This window comes from Phyllostomus discolor, chromosome 8, assembly GCF_004126475.2.
Source record: "Phyllostomus discolor isolate MPI-MPIP mPhyDis1 chromosome 8, mPhyDis1.pri.v3, whole genome shotgun sequence".
NCBI classification, from domain to species: Eukaryota; Metazoa; Chordata; class Mammalia; order Chiroptera; family Phyllostomidae; genus Phyllostomus; species Phyllostomus discolor.
The window spans coordinates 82,077,136-82,088,929 of record NC_040910.2 but is presented as its reverse complement, the minus strand read 5'-3'; the positions used below and the strand labels follow the sequence as shown (position 1 = coordinate 82,088,929).

The window sequence follows — 11,794 nt, the reverse complement described above, 5'->3', positions numbered from 1 at the left end:
GCTGATTGTCATGTGAAACCTCCTGATTCTCAGTGGCTCAATTTCCCTAAAAGCTCTCGGCAAGTGACAAATGAAGATTAGAGTCCAAAAGTCTCCAAAGGCCTGGCACACAGAGGGAGACGTCACCCCTAACTGTGGTGTTAGACTGCCACTCTCCAGCCAGCACTGCAACTGCAGCTGCAGCTGCAACAGAGGCGTCCACTCACAGGGGCTCTCCTGCTCTACTCTGCACACAGCCGGGCTCCCAAGCCGTGTGAAACCACCAAATACAGAACAGGGGAAGGCTCAGCTGGGCCACCCACAGACAGCAGCAGGCACTAAATGGCCGACTGCTCCTGCAGGAAGCCCTCAGGGCCTGGGAGGCCCTTGTCTGGCTCAGAAGCCAGGGCTGCTTCTCGAAGGACTTCCAAGTGCTCCTCGGCGGCTGACAGTGACTGGTCAATCCAGTCCAGGCCCCCGCTCAGGTGGCAGGCATTCCTGGTCACCAGCACCAGATGACTGACAGACAGGAGCAGGGCAGTTGTCCTAGGAAAAAACAAACAGAATCAGAGGCCCTAGGAAAGAAGCGACTTTGTACCAAAGCCCCAATGGTCGGAGGTCTAAGTCTGTTCCCCAAACTGGAGCCCTTTCCCCAGGAGGCTGGTGAGTATGTAACTGAAAGACAGGACCACGCTCAAACAAACTGGGAATGGCTACTTTCAACAAGGAGAACTAAAGCCCTTCCCAGAGCCTCAGTGTGCACGATAACGCTCCAGGGAGAACATCACATGCTGTGTCTCGTCAGCTTATTTAAGACTCTGGCACCCACTTTCTGCTGCATAGCCATTCACAGCTTCCAGGAGAGGGTTTCATGGGACAATTTGGGTCTAGTCAGTTGGATGAGCACATACCCCACCTATTCATTCTGAATCAATAGAGCAGGCCCAAGGCAGGTTTACCCTACTCTAAAAGAAAACCCATTTGAGGGGAAGTATTTTTCAGCTGTATGCAAAGATCTGCTATAGAATATCCTGCACACGGTGAGCGTGCAGAGTGCATTTGGGACTGTGTTATAGATCACAGCCATGGTCACAGCTGCGCAGCTACAGGACTGCTGGGGCGGAGAAACCAGCGGCAGCACCGGGACCCACTGCCCAGCTGGCAGTCATCACACAGCAGGTCTATGACACAGTCATAGAAATGCGAGAGACAGAGAATCTGGTCTTTAAGACGGGCTTACGGGCTTACGGCTGGTACAGAAAGACAGCAGCTTCAGATGCTAAGTATGTACTGTGTGCCAGGGGGGATCACAAGGAGGGCTTCCTGGGTATTCCGTTCTCATTGCCCTGCTCACATGCACCCCACTCCCCCACTGGGCGGCACTCACAGCTCAGGTGTGTTTCTTCCAGGGTCCACAGAGCAGAGAGCGTGTGATGGGGACACGGGAGGGAGGGGAGGCATTGACAGGACTTAGTGGGACCAGATGTGTAATCATAACATTTGAAAATCTAACCTGACTCTTCCTTCTCCAGGGTTTCAGGACAAGGACTGGCCTCTACGCCCCAGCCAGGCTTGGCTCACTGCTTGGCTGACCATTCACACCACACTGAATGGTACCCAAGGCCCAGGACAGCCCAGAAGTCCAGCCAACAGCCTTCTCCTCAACCACCCAAACAGCCGAGCTCACAGATCTGATCAGCCAGTGAGGCCCCAGCGTGGGAAGAACGACCACTCTCACCGAGCGTCCAGCAGTTTCGGGTCCAGCGGAGGGTACATTGATTTCACAACATCGTCCACTCTGAGGGGAGGCAAAGGGTGTTCAGTATTTCAGTCTCCTTGTCTCCTCTATCCCTCCTTCCTTTCTACCCTTCTTTAGCCCAGTTCTTCTCTTCAGTGGTTCTTTCTCCGACAGAGACTTAGGAAGACTTCAGGACCAGTTTAGAGAATATTTTGTTTGCTGGTTTGGTTTTAGTTCTAATGTTTGAAAAAGTACATGTTCAAATTATCTGGGAAGATGTTCAAGATACAGTATTAATTGAAAAGACACACCGCCAAACAACACATAAAGTTTGATGAATCCCATTTACATAAAAGTAAACAAACCAAAGCTATGAAATGCAGAGAAGAAAGGTCTAGATGAACACTCACCATTCAGTAAGGGTCAGCTCCGTGAACTGGGAGCGGGCAGGATTAGGGGACACTTCACTCTCCAGGTAATCGATTTCAGTAATGTTTTTATTTTTACTACAGGTATTACATTTGTATTTTTTTTAATGTGGTTAAAGTTTATCTAGAACACTAGAAGACAAACCTACAAGTTTAATTTGGGTGCAAACTGCTCCACTGTATTTCTTTTAACATATGGTATAGTTTATGGTTAGTTTTTTAAAAATCAAGTTCAGAAAGGAATAAACTATTCATTCTGTTTTGCATAGTACAAAGTCTCACTCAAAATTTTTGTCCTTGGACCACCAGATAACCAGGTAGAAAAAATAATAATGTATTATCTTATTTCTAAGCTTTCTTGTCTCAGGGCTGAGGGGCTGGTGAGGAAATGCAGAAATGCAGAGACACGGTCACTCTCGGCCTCTGCTCAGCTGCCCCTTTCTCCACAGCGCCCGGAGCTGAAGCCACCTCCCTTGAAACTAACATGCTACCCACACACCATGTGGAACCAATGGAGCAAGAAGACCAGTGGGGACAGGATCAACCAGAAGGAGAAAGAAGTGTGAGGACAAAAAGACAAAGCAAGGATGCTGATTGAGTTATGGTAAGGAACATTCTGGAAGGAGTCCGAGTGCTCTGCAGGAAGGGCCAGTGAGCACCGGGTCAAGTCCGCACCCACACTCTAGCCCCACTGCTGGTCCTCATCACCCAGGACTTCACTCATCCTCAGAATCTTTCCTCCTCCAACCCCTCCTGGCAGTGCTGCCTTATCCCCTGGTATCACGTGAATTTGTCTCCCCCATAGGAGTGACAGGAAACATGAGGGAGGTCCAGCCAGAACGAGCAACGTAGAGTCTCCACCAATAATGAGTGGCCCGAGGACAGTCTGGTGCTTGCCCAGAGCCTGGGTTGGAGGGTCTGTCAGGACAGGGGCCAACCTACCCTGATGTGTCATGTAACCACACCCCCCTGGGGACAGCTCCACTGGAAGCCAAGAACTATGCTGGGCTCAGCCCTTCCCACTTTTTCAATACACTAAACTCCCTGGGCAGAGTTCAAGTGCACCAACCATTTCATGTTCCCCCAGAGGGCTGGTTCTGTGTGATTCACCCACAGCCAAGGCAACCAGGAAAGCAGGGACCCTGGAACTCAGGGGGGTACCACCATTCCCATGAGGGACATGAAGGCACCCTTCCCAGTGATGAGGCTGATTGGGAAATCATCCTAGCCCTGGCCAGTGCGGCTCAGTTGGTGAGTGCATCCTCCTGTGAACTGGAAGGTCACAGTTTTGATTCCCATGTGAGGTCACATGCCTAGCATGTAGGTCTGGTCCCTGGCAGGGATGCGTAATGAGAGGCAACCATTGATGTTTCTCTCTCATATCAATGTTCCTCTTTCTGCCTCTCTCCCTCTTTCCCTCTCTCCCTCCCTCTCCCTCTCTCTCCCTCCTCCCCTCTCTAAAATCAATAAGCATGTCCAAGGGTGAGCATTTAAAAAAATGAAAATATCCTGGACAGGGACAACACCCTACTTAGACAAATCCACATACCAGCCACCAGATGGCAGCACAAACTCAGCACAGCCCTGACCTCTAAGAAAGGGGCTTTATATTTCTTCACCAAATTGAGCCCACAACGGGGTGTAGCTGTTGACTGCAATCCGCTGGTTGCCTCCCACATGGGATTTTGCTGATGCCTGGAATTTGGGAGATCTGAGTGATGTGTGGCTTCACCTCCCACCCAGTCCTGGAGGCTGCGGGCTGGGCCATGGATGGGGCAGTGGGTGACAGCCACCCCAACTTAGTCTCCAGTACAGATATGGGTGGGGGACAGGACACCGCCAGGAGGTCACTGAGGTGGGTGTGTGGGCCCCTATGGGAAATGCGCTTTCTGGCCCCGAGCCCAGGAGAAAGGAGTGGCAACAGGGAGGGAAGCAGCCCCAGCTGGTATGGACTGAGAAAGAGGGAGCAGCCACAGAGGGGTCCTGGAAGAGCCAGGCCCTGCTGCCACCTAAGCTTCCAGCCCCCCTTCCCCATGGCATGGGGGCACTTAGGGCCCTGACCGCTCACCTGGGGCTGATCCGCTTGGCCACCACGATGATGTCGCTGACACTGGCTGAATTCTTCATCTTGGCCCCAGAGCCCATTGTCATGGCAACAAGCTTCTCTGTCAAAGTGTGACAGATCTAAGATAGCAAGGAGAGAGGTGATGAGGAGGTGACCTAGCTCCCGAAAGGTTTCTGCCACCCCCACAAAGATAAATATGACCCCCACCTTGGGTCCGGACCCGCAGCCGGGCCCCCTAACCAAATGTGCAGATTGAAGTGCAAAGTGCACAGGAATGAGGTGGGAGAGGCCAACGCTGAGAACCCTGCTGGGTGAGGGGGCGGGGTGGGAACCTCACTCAGATCAGGGTCAGGGTTTCGGGCGTAGAGAAGCCTAACCTGAAATAATCTGTCTGAGAAAAGTCACGTGCTCTAATTTCACCATCTCGCTGACGGGGAAAACCTCCTTTCCCTTTCTCTGCCTTCCCCTCCTGGTCTTGTCTCCCACCCCCAGCAGGCGCCCTCAGAAGCCTGGCTGAAAAAGGACAGCCGCTCTCTTCAAGCACATCCCCCACAGGTGCCACGTATTTCCACAGTTGTCTAAGGTAATACGTGGGCTTGTTTGTCTAGAGGATGAAGAAAGGGCCTTGGAAGAGAGCAGGACAAAGGCACAGTCATGCGTGTCCCTTCCTCATCTCCACCAACACTGCTGGCCACCCCGAAGCTTTGTCCGCCCATCCACCCTCCCCATGTTAGAACCTGGATACGCCACTGTCCCTGGCCAAGTTCCATTGTTCCCTTGAATGGGGGGCACAAAGAAGCCCAAGAGCCCTCCCAGAGGAGAGCCTAGGAGCCCTCCCCACAGGGACTCAGGGTCAGGTGGCCAAAACAAAGGACCTTGAAATCTCAGCAGGAAGGCAGACGCCTCTCCTTTGATCTGAAGTCCCAAGATGGACCACAGATTGCAACCCAGTAAGACCCCTTCTGGCTGATTCATCCCCAGACTCAGATGCCACTATCCTCCCCCAGTAGGCAAGGGCAGGGGACAAAACCCAGTGCCAGGACACATCCTGGCCGGGGGAAGAGACGTCATGCACCATTGTTGCTCCAGACACTACACTATCTATCTACCACTGGATCTCCACCCACAGAGCTTCTTGGAATTAAATAATAGGCTTGGACTCTGTGATAACAATCTTCTAGGAGCCATCCTTTGTCCGCCAAGAGAGACAGCTGAAGAGGAAGGACAAGAGGATTTTTAATATAATATACTGAAAGTCATGGAAGAAAAGATAAAGCTGTCTTTTTTCATATCTTAAATAATCACCAAAGAGATAAAAGTGTCATATCCCAGGTTACTGAAATGAAGACACTGACAATATTTGCAACTGGTCAAATATTAATACTTCAATATTACTATCATTCTATTAGGATAGTAGTATCTTGCAAGAATTGAAAATAAAAGCTGAAACTATAAAAATTACCCAAAATGCAAATAGGGTGCAATTTTTCACTCAGTCCCAGAGGCTGGAGGCATTAAAAGAAAAAAAAAATCTGTCCTCAAGTTGAAGTACTCATACTTTGGATTTTATAACACTGTCCCAATTGGCTGACTACTGTCAAAGCCAAAGAGGGCTAGTGAAGGTAATTCTTCTAGTAGTTGGCGAAGTCCAGATATACGGCCCAAGTCGCTGTAGAGGGCCAAGCTCTCTGTTAACCAGGGAAAGTGCCCAGGGAGAAGGAGGGAAGCCCCATTTCCCCCAGCAGCTACTCAGACTCGTCACACAGCTGTCTCCACAGTGGGTGAGAAACGGGCTGGTGACCACCCACGTGGTCTCCCCCACAGGTCACTCACTGCGTTGTGAGGACCAGGTGAAGCAAAGCCTTTGAAAGGGCTTCCGGAATCCTGACGGACAACAGACCGTCCATGTAGGAGTGGGGCAAACACTAGAAACTCCAAGTCTTGGGCAGGTTCAAACAGGCCTCCTGCAAGGGTCCCACACCATTCCTAAGCCCCTTTCAGCTCTACAATCTGTGCACAGGGGTGCTCGGTGACCGCCCCCCTTTGACTCCTGGGGTAACCAACCAGTATTACCTTCAAGACAGCAATGCAGTGGGACATGAGACCCCTGGGGAGACAAGAAGAATGTGTCAGAGCTTATGTTTAGAGGCCCACCTCCCCCCAGCCACCACCTCTGCTCCTCATCTAGCTCTCACACCCCGGACACCACCCAAGGGCAGGATGCCTCTGTGTTAAAATGCATAAGTCCGTGAGCCAAATGAGGAAGCACCTTCTCTCCTTAATGTTCCCCCACCCAACTCTTCATTAGCGTGTTCCCCACCATTGAGTCATGCCCTGAGCTTCTGATACCGTTCCTTCCCCCGAGCATATCCTTCCTTTCACACTCATCTTCAAAGGCCCAGGTCACAAGGCCCCCACTCTGTGATGCCCTTCATGAAGCCCACCCCCATCTCCCCACCCCCGGCAACTGTAGACACGCCTCTACCCGGTGCCCACTTCACCATGCACAGGGACCCCTGTTGTTTCTGAGATACTGTGCTTAGAGGAATTCTGTCTCCACACCAGTTTCATACCTGCAGGGCCTGCCCCAGTGCCCTGCACACAATGCTCCAGAGACATCTGCCCACTGAGTGCATGACTAGAAGATGGGGGCGGGGAGTGGCTCCTGTCAGATGAAGAGACCCCTGGACATACTGAGGACAAAGCTCCATCCCTGGAGCCTGACTGTCAGATTCATGGGCACCCCAAGGATAACCGAGCATATCAGGGTGACTTTATAACAACTTTTGCCACATGTCTATGTCATCAGTTTCAGATCCATAGAAGGGTGGCAGGGTGGAGCTGTAGGACAAACACCACTATGTCATATTCTGATCCCCCCTCCTTGTGAGGGCAGGAAAAAGAGCAGAAACTGACACGGTGCTCCCGGATGCCCCAGCAAGTGCTCAAAAGAAGTCAAGAAAGGGCACACGAGGAGCCCCATTTGCTGCGTCCAGAGGGCTCCAGGAAAGCCAACCATCCCCAGGGCCTTACGAGGCATCTTCAACCCAGTCTTCATTCTCCAGAATGGCCTCGATGTGGGGGTTGCTGATGACGACATCATCCAGTTCCAGCTCAGACGGCTCGGATTGGGTCTCCATGGCCCCGATGAGATCCACGATGGGCCTGGAAGGAAGAGCCCAGGGCAGCCGTTTTGTGATGAACGACAGCTGCCCACTCCTCCTGGAGGCCACAGTATCCCCCAAAAGGATGATGGCAGTGAGTACGTTAAAGCAGATTCCACTTGTCCTGGGTCCAAACCTAACCCTAATGGGACTGCAGTCACAGGCAGGGCATGTGGCTAGACAGTGAGTCATAAGGCAAACGGGGTCCATGCTCCAACCAGAGATGGAAACCGCAATTGGGAATGTGCCCTGACTGGGAATCGAACCCATGACCTTTTAGTTTATGAGATAAGGCTCCACCCAACTGAGCCACACAGGCCAGGGCTTAAGGAACATTCTTAAGCTCTAAGGGCTTTATGGAGAAGGAGAGCCTTCAGGTGCCCCTTTAGAGACAAAAAGCTGAGCCAGTTGCCCAGCACCAAACTTCGTCCTCTCTCCTTATGGCGCCGAGGGCACAGCCCCTCTCTCCTCACCCCCCTCCCACACACACACCTGCCTGGGCGCACTCACTTGGAATCATAGCGCTGTAGCAGGTCCCGAGGCCGGCAGTAGCGCTGCCTGCAAACCACCACCAAGGCTGCAAAGGAGGCCAGAAAGATGGTGGCCAGCACACCTATGGCAACAATGACCACGGTCTCCATGCTTCCAGAGGCTCCCTGGGTCCTGGTCACATCCCCCGCACCAGCTGCAGCTTGAAAGACACAGCACAGAGCAGGCCTGGTAAGGAGGCTGCAAAACAGAGTGGGGCAGGGGGGTCTTAGCTGCTGGGGTGGTGGGAGTTCTCTGGAAGAGCAAATTAGGTTGCCCCAAGTCACCTGCAGAGACTTGAAGACCCAAACAGAATCAACTTGCATGTTATGTCCTGCCCCAAATCTGCTTTTCTTTTATTAAAAGAGTCTGCTCCCCAGGTGGACCAGGATGGACGTTTGTCCTCCTGGAACAAAAGGAGACATTTTCACCAGCACTGCTGTCTTCAGCTTTGCAAGGGTGGGAAAGAACACCCACCTCCCAGGGAGAAGGGTGGCATTGTGTTTACTAGGGTCTCCCCTGTGCCAAGCTCTTGTGTGGTAACTCTTCTAGTGACCCTATGAGGAAGGTGTTTGGTGTCCCCATCTTCTAGTTGAAGGATCTGAGGTTCAGGGATGTTAAGAAATTTGTCCGAGTTCACATAGTCAGGAAGCAGCCTCAGTTTCAGGGTGGGAACTTACAACTGGAATCATTACATTGTTCATAACCCATTGACTGTTTTCATTCAGGAGGTTCTTTCACACCCACTCTAACCTCATGGGCTGGAGGAACAGGGGCATCTCCCAGAAGTATGTGTGCACATGTCCTGTCATTTCGGGCCTCCTGTTCATGTCCCTTTAAGCAAGTCTCCTCCCCTCTCTGGGTTTTAACTTCTCCACCTGCAAAAAACAGTGCTTTGACAGAGGAGTCTCTGGGTGCTCTGTTTGGATTTAATTCTATGTTCCATGTTTTAGAGGGTCCAAGTGCTCCTGGTTGTCCTTCAAGAAATACTGACCATCTACTGTGCACCAAGCACTGGGCTGGATTCTGGAGGCTGGAGATAAATAAGACACAGACCTCAAGTCTTGAGGGTCCAGGGGAAGAGGTAGAAGGCAGACAACCCATTTCACCCCACGTGCCTGTGCCACATGCAGAAATGCACAGAAAAGAGAGAACTGTGCTTGCATGGCATTTTCTGGTAAAGCCTTCTTCTCAGTGCAGGTGATGCTTGAGCTGGGTTTTGAAGGATGAGGAGTCTGCCAGGTGGACCAGGTGGAGACTTGGCTGGCTCATACATAATGTCCTAGCTAAGGGAGCCTTTCTCAGAGTCCTCCCGTGGCTGTTCTCCCACCTGGAACTCACCTGCCCACCAGGGTGAGAAGGCTGGGCTTTCCTCCATCTCTGTGTCTCCCCTTGTGTATGTTGGGAGGAGTGGGGCTAATTCCAGGTCTGCCTCAGTTTCTCTAGATGTGTGTATATACTGTCCCTTTGAAGGCATTACCTCCTTTAGCCCTTGTCCTCTCCTCTCATTTCTCTCTCTCCATTTTCTCTCCAGTCGAGAGGCTTTTCCCCCCTCCCTCAGTCTCCCCCTTCTCAGCATTTCCTTTCCCCTCCCCCTGCCCCATGGGCTCCGAGACCACCCGGTGTGTTTCCCCTCTCTGCCTGTGTGTTTGAGCTTCCTGAGTTTTTGCCGTCTTTCTCTGTGACTTTTCTACATGTTTCTTTGGGTGTGTTCCCTTTTTGTGTATTCTCATGTGTGTGTTTCAGGATGAGTTTTTCTCACTTTCCCCTGCCCCTCCACCCAGATCACCCACCCTAAACAACCTGGACAGAGGTTGTCCAGGTTGCGCACGGTGAGGGTTGAGCGCCGTGCGGGTGGGGGTTGCCCGTGGCCATTGGCTCCAACTTTCTCCAACTTGTGGGCGCCAGCGCTTGGCCGCTTGGCCCGCGCGAGCAATTTGGCCGAAACAAAGACGGCCTGGCCAGGCCTCCCCTCCCCCAAGGCATCGCCCCACGCCCCCACACCCGGCGCTCTCTCTCCCAAGGGACTGGGCTGGTCCGCTTGCCTTGGGTCTCCTCACCTGCTGCTCTGGGTCAATGGGCTCACCCACCTCAGGCTGCAACTGCAGGACGCATTCCGGGGCGCTCCAGCTGCCGTCCCCCAGCTGATGGCAAAGTCCGGGCGCGGGACCTGCAGGCGGCTCCTGGGAGCGGAGCATGCCGGGAAGAAGCTGGGCTGTCCCAAGGAATCAAGATAAGTCCCCTGGCGCAGCCAAACCCCCAGCGCTGGCGTGGGAGGGGGAGACGCCGGCTGCATCCAGATCCCCTGCTGCCAGGCGCCGCTGTCACCGCCAATCCCTCTGGTGGGCCGGCGGTTGGGGCTGCGGGAGGCAGTCACTCTGAGACCCAACAAGCAGTCCTCGTGCCCCTGCGGCAGCCAGGCCCAAGCACGCAGAGTGGAGGGAAGCGGGGAGGGTCCTTGCCTCCCCCAACCCCCACCCAGCCTGGCCATTGAAGGTTGGGGGAAGCTGGGAAGCAATAGCAGTTTCCACAGTGTGACTGGTCTTTCCCATCTGCACTCTGTTCTCTGCTGCCCGGTTTAAACCCTGGCTCTACCACTCACTAGCTGTGGACAACTTATTTCACCTTCCTATTCTTTGCTTTGTTCATCTGTAAAATGAGACTACTACTTATAAGCATCCTTGGATTCAAGTAACATAATGCAATGCGTTTAAGAATGCTCAGGAGAATGTGAGTCCGTGACAGGCCCACCCCTAAAAATTGCCCTCCCTGGGGCATGAGTAGAAATGCAGGACCGTGGCTGACAATCCTGCCCCCTCTGTTCACTGGACTCCATCCCCATTCCAAAGGCATTTGTGGGGACACAGTGTCCACCCTGCAAACAGCCACCCCTGGTCATTCCTCAAGATGCCCACACCAGGCTGTGTAGCTGCCATGGACGGATGGAGATCCAATAGGCCCTGGAAGCAGGCTGGGGCTTCCTGGGCAGAGATTTCAGGGCAGATGTATCAGCGGTGTGGTCTGGAACTGCGATTTCAACCAGTTTGCCCCCAAAATCTTTAAAATATACAATAACTGACTATTTAGTCAGGGCCATGTACCTCTTTTCCCTTAGCTGGTCAAACTAAAAAATGACAACAGCCAATACAACAATAGCCATCTGGTGTAAATGAACCAAAATTATACCTATTTGGGGTGGGGGGTGTGGCCCAGAATTTTCATAATTAGTTTATGTGTGCCACAAGATGAAAAAGATTGACAAATCACTGGTGTGGGAGGAGAAATGCACTCTAGATGGCTGTCCCCATTGGCCCCTGACTCCCAGCCCTGTGAGGAAGAGGCAGGACCAGAGCAGGGCCAACTAAAGCCTGGGACCCACTGGGGGCAGTGGCCCAGTCGACCAGGCTAAGGTCTGTACAGGTGACAAGGACAAAGGATGCAGACCATGTCCAGAACAATGTAAAGCGGGCGCTGCACACTGGTGTCTCCTCGGGCCACATCCAGCCCACAGAGGTGGTTTTTTGGCTTACAGTTTTTAAAAAGTCAAATTAGTTGCGAACATTTTTTTTTAAATCAGGAATTTCACTTATACTTTTAGATTTCCAGCTGGGTGATATGATAGATAGCTCTATTCTTAATTTTTTAAGGAATCTCTATACTGTTTTCCATAGTGACTGGACCAGTTTACATTTCTATCTGCAGTGTATGAGGGTTCTCTTTTCTCCGCATCCTCTCCAACATCTTGTTTTGTTGATAACAGCCTTTCTAACAGGTGTGAGGTGGTATCTCATTGTGGTTTTTAAGTAGCATTTCCCTTACAGCTAGTGAAGCTAAGTGTCTTTTCATATATTTCTTTGCCAGTTGTATATCTTCTTGGGAAAAGTGTTTGTTC

At 52.1% G+C, this 11,794-nt stretch overlaps 1 protein-coding gene across 4 annotated transcripts; it reads right to left on the bottom strand.

Annotated features, from left to right (window-relative positions):
* Positions 1–317: 317 nt before the first annotated feature.
* Positions 318–10,173, bottom strand: LOC114502881 (transmembrane protein 98). 4 transcript variants are annotated; one of them, XM_028520135.2, is made up of 7 exons: positions 9,993–10,173; positions 7,885–8,103; positions 7,244–7,375; positions 6,284–6,317; positions 4,214–4,329; positions 1,718–1,777; positions 318–525 (listed from the first exon to the last, which is right to left on the bottom strand). In XM_028520135.2, the coding sequence occupies exons 2-7, from the start codon at positions 8,013–8,015 to the stop codon at positions 318–320; spliced, it is 681 nt and encodes a 226-aa protein (XP_028375936.1). In that variant the 5' UTR covers positions 8,016–8,103; positions 9,993–10,173. The 4 variants fall into 4 exon arrangements, with proteins under 4 accessions (XP_028375936.1, XP_035889299.1, XP_035889301.1 ...); XM_036033406.1 differs by having other exon boundaries at positions 7,885–8,065; positions 9,993–10,105; XM_036033408.1 differs by having other exon boundaries at positions 7,885–8,059; positions 9,993–10,084.
* Between the last annotated feature and the right edge of the window lie 1,621 nt (positions 10,174–11,794).

What these genes read in the sequence shown, in the direction of transcription:
- LOC114502881 (XM_028520135.2), bottom strand. Translation starts at nt 8,015, where the DNA reads ATGGAGACCGTGGTCATTGTTGCCATAGGTGTGCTGGCCACCATCTTT. An exon ending in GCCAAGCGGATCAGCCCCAG is followed by an intron (nt 1,778 to 4,213) that starts GTGAGCGGTCAG and finishes GCCTCCCCTCAG; the next exon opens with AGTGGACGATGTTGTGAAAT. An exon ending in CCGAAACTGCTGGACGCTCG is followed by an intron (nt 526 to 1,717) that starts GTGAGAGTGGTC and finishes GTTTTTTCCTAG; the next exon opens with GACAACTGCCCTGCTCCTGT.